General features: G+C 37.3%; 1 protein-coding gene and 1 long non-coding RNA gene across 2 annotated transcripts; one reads left to right on the plus strand and one right to left on the minus strand.

Annotated features, from left to right (window-relative positions):
- Window positions 1–18: 18 nt before the first annotated feature.
- LOC113166424 lies at window positions 19–5,448 on the plus strand. The gene is made up of 3 exons (XR_003299172.1): window positions 19–176; window positions 3,352–3,508; window positions 5,336–5,448. It is a non-coding gene; the product is annotated as an uncharacterized LOC113166424 (long non-coding RNA).
- malt3 (MALT paracaspase 3) lies at window positions 969–8,765 on the minus strand. Its single transcript, XM_026366552.2, has 15 exons — window positions 8,633–8,765; window positions 8,303–8,376; window positions 8,090–8,214; window positions 7,711–7,849; window positions 7,374–7,549; window positions 7,101–7,197; window positions 6,586–6,621; window positions 6,221–6,424; window positions 5,324–5,501; window positions 5,011–5,085; window positions 4,671–4,798; window positions 3,332–3,481; window positions 2,514–2,668; window positions 1,795–1,911; window positions 969–1,686 (listed from the first exon to the last, which is right to left on the minus strand). The coding sequence occupies exons 2-15, from the start codon at window positions 8,343–8,345 to the stop codon at window positions 1,345–1,347; spliced, it is 1,965 nt and encodes a 654-aa protein (XP_026222337.1). The 5' UTR covers window positions 8,346–8,376; window positions 8,633–8,765; the 3' UTR covers window positions 969–1,344.
- Between the last annotated feature and the right edge of the window lie 65 nt (window positions 8,766–8,830).

Raw genomic sequence — 8,830 nt, forward strand, 5'->3', positions numbered from 1 at the left:
TTTATTAGTGTCTGTTGTATAAATATTTTACTTCATACTGTTAAACTCTACAGTAGCCAAATGACAGACGATTAGCAACATAACGGTAGAATATGTGACGTGAGCTAGCTAACGTTTAACGTTACTAGCTTAGTGGCCAGACGTTAACTTCAGTTTCTTCAGCCGATAGTTTTAAGGTACGTTAACGTTAGTAAATATCAAGTCTTTCTTTACATTTAGGTAACAATCTAACATCTTTCTCTACAAAAATAGCAGAGTGGCTAGCTTAACTAATTAATTATTTTATGTTTGGCGATGTGTTTTAATGTTAGCGTTACCTAGCTATGCGAAAACACGTAGCTTGGCTAGCGTAGCTAAAGTAAAACCTCCACAAAATTAAATATACACCGTTACTTTTTAATTAACATGAAACTAATTAAAGCAACGGCTTGGCGGATACCCTGCAAACACTTTTTGCAGCCAAGAGTTTTCGGCTATTTTCTGACATGTTTTGAGTGTGAAGTTTAGGAATCACCCACAAGTTTTCAGTGACGTTGAACTCAACAGAGTGTGAGCAGCTCATTGTAGATTTTAAGGTTTAGCTATGTTGAATTGTTTGTCCTAACAAACAAACAACCTCTTTTCACTTTCACTTTCTTTACTCACTGTTTAGCATTTGCTACTAGAATTTGTTTATGTCTAGTGGAAAATCGTCCCTCTATCCGCACAGTGTTTCCTGTTCCGTTAGTCCCACTTACTTTTTCCATGCGGCTTTGAACACATCTGCATTCATAATAATAGTTCGAGTGTCTGGTGTTGTATGTTGTGTAGTTTGTAAAATCAAGGTGAGGCCAATTTTTGATTATTAAGATATTAAACTATGTAAATAAAATTTGCGTTATATCACAACATTTAATAACATGTTATAAATATGATACTATACCATTGAATGAGAGGCATGTTTAAAAAATAACAATACAATAAAAGTATTGATTGAAGAACTAGACTTTATTAAATAAATTATTGACAGTCCCTGTCTATTTGATAAATTAGGCTAGCCAGCTTGCCATTGATGTAAAAGTGTCATTCACAACTAATATTTTATAATATATTATTATATAATTTCTGATAAATCAGTGATTAGCGAAAGTAAGTGTTAACAGTTATTCAGTGTTGAGCTAAGAAGTTAAAGATAATACAAGCTAAGCACACATTCACTCATTTAGTATCATCAACCACTGCCAAGTAAAATTCATGATCAGCAACTGAGCAATTCCTAGTCACACTGGTGTAAAAAACGAACAATAACAAAAAAAACACATTACATTATAAAACAAGCATTTACAGTAAAAGGACCAAGTAGGCCTAACATTGAAAAGTGAAGTCTTGCAGTTCATTTTCATCGTTTTCTTCAGGTTCATTGCTCCTTGTAACTGGAACTTTAGCAGCACACTCTGCCTTCCTGGTGAAAGGGCGACATGGACCAGCCAGAGTCTGATGCAGCAATGGTCTGCTGCTTGAAATGTTGCCTATAGTTTGAGCAGAAGCACCTTCACATTTTTTGTCTGTTGTTGCATGACTCCTCCTTCTGTACAGTTTACAGGATGCCACCAGAGGTTTTCCTATGTCCAGCTGTTGACTTTCTGTGTGGCGCAGCTTACTGTCAGTGTGAGTATAGTGTAGATCCACCTTGATGACTAGTGATTCCTAACAAAAGACAAATTACAAACACATTATTTTGTATTGTACAGACTTGAGAAGACTTGTGTGCATTTGATGAACACTTCATGGGAGCAGAATTAGCTGCATTCATACCTTAAGCCTCTGAAGAGCACAAAGCCTAAGAGCACAATCTGAGTTATCAGATGTCTTAAATAGTAGACTGTCCATCTCCTCTGACCTGCCAGGGCCGGAAAATATATCTTCCATTGGCTAAGAATTCAGAACACAAAACAGTTTATTAATTTTGTGCATTTGTTTTTTCAATATCACCTGCAATTTGCGATTTACCATAAATTCACTATTAGAAAGCAGCAGTCTTAATATATGAGCCACTAGATGTCAGTATGGGTCAATATTCATCAACCTAGAGTGTCAATGTATTACTAAGACAAGTGAGACGTCTACTTCCTGTTGTGTCTTTGTCTGTGCTTACGGCAAACTGGAAGTCTATATATGGGCAGAACGTCCTCGAACATGTGAAACGTGGGGGTGAATGGTCATCATTGAGAAATTCCTGCTGGCTAATGGAAAGTAACAACGTGCTATGGGGAGCAACTTGGAATTTATGATACAGATACAGGCTTGTTATTTTTAGTTAGTGAGGTGTCAAGGAATTTATGTACTTGACTAGAGGATTCTTATTTTACCCTAATGTGTCTTTGTGTAAGAATGTTAGCACTTGAGTAGAGGATTTATATTTTCCCCCAATGTGTCTTTGTGTAAGAATGTTAGTGTATTGATCTTTTAGAGTTCCTATAAGAATGACAATAAAACTTGGATGTGTGACATTTTAAGTAAAAATAAATACTTACAGGTACGCTGCTCAGAGTGACGGTGCAGTCCTGGGTTCGGCGGCCTGTAGCCTTAATGGTGGCAAAAGCCATCAGGACATTAGAGAACAAAGCTGAGAAACTGACTTGCACTTCTACTCCACACAGAAACATTAGCCGCTTCTTCTTTGGTAGCTCTGAAAGGAGATATAAAAGGTTGTTTGTTTTTTTGTTGTTTTGATGTTTTTTCTTAGACTGAACATATTCTCTAAAGTTTTTGACTGTATTTGTGTATTAATGTGGCATTACTAATACACAGTGGCTGATTTTGCTGAGCCATCAGTTAACCATGTAAGGGACTTTTCAGTTGCTTTGTTAATTTAAGCTACAGACATTTATCTTTCATCTTGTCAAAAGATGACTGAGAAGATTCTCAGATAAGCCCACGGAATCAAGATTCCATTTCAAATAGGTAAAGTAAACTTGAGGAAGTTATGAGCTATGTGTTAAAAAACACCTTCCTGTCACTGCACACTAAACATTGTAGTAAAATGACTTTCCTGTTTTGATTTTTCAAAAGCAATTAATAGAATTTTTGAATGGCGCTGAACGCACTACGTTAAACCACAATATCTGTAGCTGGTTTGTCACATGCTGAAGTGTAGGAGGTGTGACGAAGAGCTAACAAAACAATTTCTCTCTCATCAGAAGGGACAACTGAAGTCAAGTAGAAACTCAATGGAACTGTGGCTTCCACAATGGAACATATACGCATGATGGAAGCTGGATATATTTTTGCGTATCTGTTTTGAAACTTTTTTTGACCTGGTGCCGATGCGGGAAAATGTGTCCAATCTCACCATTCGCTTGTCTCCAGCAGGCATCTCTCAAGTGTAGTTCCCTCGTGTGCCCTGTGGCACGAACTGGATCTGCAAGGGATCGAGGTTCCTTGAGGGTGTGTTTGATCTCCACTGCCTGCTTTCCTGTGATTAAAGGGTCTTTGCCAAGATCTGGTGAGGAGAGAGTTGGAAATACAGGTAAATATGATACCTAGAGTCCACTTTAATTATTTGGAGGATAATCCATATTTCATTCAATTCTATAATCTTTACCAGCTACAACAGCTTGGCACTCACTCCTTTAATGATGGGATTGCCCGGGTTTAGCAATAGCAGTCAGTGAAGAATGAGAGAGTTTTTAGATTTACATGGCTGGTTTTGAGGAACCTAAGGAAATTTTAAAAACCCCCACCCCCACCACCCCCTTTTTAAGATTCAGTAGAAGCAAGACAAGGGTTATTGCAAAGATTAACAGGGCAGAATGGCTGGCCGGTAGTGACCATGTTCAGATTACTGATACACATTTACGCTTGAGAAGATTTTGTGTCAAGAATATTTCGGGTAAGCTGTCTTCACTATACTACCATAATAGATGACAAGCCAGCAGCTCATCATCAACATCTATTTTTCCATCTCTAAATAAGTCCCAGTCAAGATATCAAAATCAGAGCCTTAGGAATTTCTAAATTACTACCCAAAATTTTAAACACACACACACACACACACACACACACACAGTGCTGTCAGCAGGGTGTTCTGTCCCTCGTGCTGATTTGTGAGTGACCCTATGAGAGCAGAAGCAGGAGTGCCCAAACGGCAGAGCAGCTGTCTTGCTCTCTGCCACTCTCAGGTTTCTTGTTGCTCTCTAGCCAGCCCTGTACATTTCCTAAGAATGAGGTCATATGCTAATTGTACCTTGAAAATGTATTCCTATAGACAGATCTATTAAACAGATAAACACAGTTTGGAATGGGACAACTTGATAATTCTCCACCCTTGTGAGCAAGGGTGGAGAAAATGAGTTGTAATTATAAAACTTGTCTGTGGTCCACTCAGCAAACCAAAGAACAACCTGTTCCCCTCGGATTTGTTTACGCTGGATCTGGACCTGTTATTCATTCAGTATTACATCATTCATAAGTGTAAAAATGCAAGCTGAAAGGATTTTGTACATTTTTTGAGCAGAAGGATTTTAATACTTTAGTATTACTTTAATTATATTAATATTTACCATAAACATACTGCAAAAGTCAGATATTAGACCTATCCATATTATAGCACAGTTCATCCTTAAACTAATTTATTTTAGACACTTTAGATACTTATTAAACTAAAAACACAGCGTGTTTGAGATACTAACCCTCAGACACCTTCTCTAACACATGCGTGACCTTCTCTGAGTGTAGGATGTACTTGTTCAAGTACTTAGTGAAGATTCCAGTACTTTTCCCTCCATCCTGAACCTCAAAAGCCTCAGCATCTTCACATCTGCAAAGTTAATAAAGGAAATGTTACACACAGAAACTAAAAGGCTTAGTTCCTTTTTACACCATGTTGACTGATTTAAAAATAACAAAAAGCTTTAGGTATAGTCCAATAAAAATGTACTTGCTTGTTGTTTGCACAGTTGTATCAGTGATCTGACTTTAAATATTTATTAAATATAAATATTTACAGAACAAATAATAAAAAGTACATACGTGCCATAACCGTAAACAGTATTCCCACTGGGTTTCAGTGGCATGATGACTGAGGGTATGCAATCCTGGTTGTACCTTTACAAAGTAAAATACAGGTTTTAGAATAATGAAGCAGACCTTCTAAACTGTATTGACAAAACCAGCTGCTATGTGTTTATAATTAACATTTGTATGATAATATCAAAATAAATCACAATATAACATCTATAAAGTAAATAAAGTAAATAATATAATAATAAACATATTTCACAATATATATGAATTTGAATACTATAGTCTCTTAATGTAGACAGATATTCATAACTACACTTACCATTTCCTACAGGTATCCAGCAGGATTACACTGAGTGCAGTCTGCCTTTGCTGCATGCTGTGCATGACCCTCTGAACGCAGACACAGTTTTCAGGTTGGTACGGTTGTGGAGCGTCAACAGCGACCAAGTAATTCCTCCCAGCACGCTCATACCCATGACCAGCATAGTAGAAAAGGCCTGCCAAGAGTCATAAAGACTGTTATGTAAGACCATAACCATTGTTGTCATAAATCATGTGTAATGTTTGGAGCAGCTGAGAGAAAGTGACACTGGTGAGCAAAAATATGTCTGATTTATAGATAGTATAATATGTGCACACTGAACTTATGTCACTGTTTCACTATTAGCAAGAGAAAGTAGAGAATAGAATTGATTCACTATCATTCTGATTCAAATTAAGATGCAACTCAGCAATTTATTATAAATCACAATATAAAATCTATAAAGTAATATAATAACATATTTTGTATGGCATTGTTTCATGTTTTCTCATTTTATAATTGTATATAATGACTATCACATAGAATGATGATGAGTTTAGTTGATTGTTTGACAGTTACTCTCAGCAAATGCTCTATAAATTTACCCTATCATAGTGTTACAGGAATTAAGGAAATGCCATAGATAGCTTGCAAAGTTATGAACATTAAAAACTCAGTGCTTCTTTTTAAACCTTATCTGTTCCTTCGCACACGCACATACTGTACAAAGAAAAATGCTATAAACCACCAAAGGGTTCATGACCCATGACGAGCTGAGCAACTGATAAATGCACACTACGTGATAACGTCATGTTTCAAAGTTTTAACTGCTATGACAGCATTTCTTCAAGAATAAATCAACTTCCAAATGAAGCTACTCTAAAATGTACTGCAGGTAGATATAGTAATACTCACCATAAACTCCTCTGTCAAGAAGCTGATTGAACTTTTCAATAGCAGCCAGCATCTCTTCCCTGGTGAGATCCAGCAGGGAAACTACTCTGAAGCCAAGCTGCTGTAGAAGGTTGGCCAGCTTGTGTACATCCATAATGGGAGCCATCAAGCCCGGGTGGTTGGAGTAATTCAGGTTGCCAATAAGTAGCGCAACTTTATCAGTGGCTAAGACAAAAATTAGATATGTAATTATAGCATAATGAGAAAATTCTAACGCATACTTTTCCTCGCTACTACAGTAAGAATAGTGTGTGTGTGTGTGTGTGTGTGTGTGTGTGTGTGTGTGTTTGTGTGTTCACATTCAGATTCGTTCCATAAAAAAATACCTGTGAGTGCTGCAGGGAGTAGCTGATCAGTTTGCACTAGAGGATATAAAAGAATAGAGGCACAGAATCAGTATTTCTTAAACAAAACTTCTTCTCTAAAATACTAGTATGGATTTTGTCTGGAGCACGGGGAGGGCACAAGTACAGTACAATTTAACAATTTGACAACTATTTTTGTCATATGTATATTTCTGCAAACAAACACGAGAAACCCTGCAAGGACTAGTTTCACTTTACATCACTTTCCTGTTGTGTGTTTAAGACTAGGACCAAGTACTATTTGGAGTCTACAACTTCCTTTTTAGTCTGTAGAAATGGGAAAGTACCCCCAGCATAATGGAAACAACTTTAAGCCTCAGTGCTAAATCAGTGGAATGAAAAGATGTGAAGAAAACCCTTACTCTGCTTTAATGAAATGGAGGAAGTGAAGCCTGAGGACCATATAGTACTAAGGATGGGAAAAGACCTTTACTATGTTATTAAAAGTTTTAAAAGTAGTTTAATTTGTGACTTACCAATGTCAACCTCAACCGGTTCTGTCCATCTCTCTTCTAGCACATTAGATACTGAGCATAAGTATGATCCTCTGTGTTCAGCTGTAGCACAGTCAATCTGCAAGAATCACAATACATTATCCTCTTTTACTTTCTGGCTGTTCCCTACATGTTAGATTCCTCAACCATAAATCAGACCCTTCGCAATGAAATGATGCAGTAAATATAGCACAGTGTAAACAATCACCATGAGGACTAAGATAATAAAAACATTGCTAGACATCTTTTCTTTACCTGCAGTGTGTCACCGGTCATGTCTACAAGTAGCTGCCCATTTCTGTACCATTGATAGTGTGGAGTGGGGACGCCAAAGGCAACACATCGCAGAGTGAGTTTTGCACCATGTCGGACTGTCTGGGGTTCAGGGTTGACAGCAATGTGTGGCTCACCCTGCCAGTGTAAAGGCAAACCTGATGTTGACAGGAAAGAGACAGGTTGAAACCCACAGCCATAAATTAGCTATATGCATGAAATTGTCAAGTCCAATAAACCCTAAACAATAACAACTAAAAATGACACAATAGCTTTGTTTCCACAATATAAATTAACCTGATAAATCAACAACATATACCTGACTTATCCATGTCCCACACCTTCACTTTGACCCATTCACTGAACACGCAGTTGCAAAAGTGATCATTCACACGGCAAACATAGAGCTGAGTTTTTTTAGCGTTGATGATAAGGTCTGCATTAGTACCACCCAATACCTGAAAACAAAATAATGATTATAACATAAGTGTATAATATTCAGAGAAGAGCATAATATCGCTGCAAACTGTGTGAAAGAGTTTCTCCATAATATCATACTCATTCACATTTTCACTTAATACTAGTAAATGATTTATTCAAGTGTTTAATTCAAGAGAAATCTATGCCCTACAGTAAACAGGTGAAGACACATATTTTCATTGATATTTTACCATGTTAGCACATAAATAAAATCATACCTCCATTTCATCATCAGTGAACCACTGGTAGTTGAGGATGCCTGTGCCCTCAGCACGGACACTAAGGGTCACTCTGTAGTTCACTGGCACACTCACCGAGACAGGATGGCTCACTATGACGATTTCTGAAAGAAATCAAGTGAGAACTCAAGTCAACTTACTTACCTACTTAAGTCAAACCAACAAGTGTTGTGGATCAAAAACATAACCTACCGCTGATCATTATTCGACAGGCTTTGGTACGGGATCCAGTCATTAGTGCATTTTCTTCTTCTTAGTTTACAAGACTATGAAAAAAAGGCAGTTTAAAATGGAAAGTTTGAAAATCACATGATTTAAATGACGAACCTCCTATAAGAAGTGAAAAACCATCATGATTTCTCTGTAACTGGGAAAGTGCCGAAAATCCAGTATGTAGCCCTAACCCCTAACTTCTCATTTCTAGTCATGTCAGCTGATAAGTGAACACCGCAATGAAATATGCGATAGTCTTAGTTAAGAAAGTTATCCGTGTTCAATACATCAACACGTTTTAGTGCATACCTGCAGTCAGCCTCGTACCGGTTGAGCAGCTGTCGGACCTCAGCCAGTGTATATTTTCCTTATTTCTATGTTCATAAGTGTTATTATATCGAGTAAACGCTTCCCTTTCCCGGAACGAAACAGCAGACACACGCATTTACCGTAAATATTACAATATGGGAGAATAAGAGAACTTAATGGCTCTCGCAAATATGTACT

This window comes from Anabas testudineus, chromosome 6, assembly GCF_900324465.2.
Source record: "Anabas testudineus chromosome 6, fAnaTes1.2, whole genome shotgun sequence".
Lineage (NCBI taxonomy): Eukaryota > Metazoa > Chordata > Actinopteri > Anabantiformes > Anabantidae > Anabas > Anabas testudineus.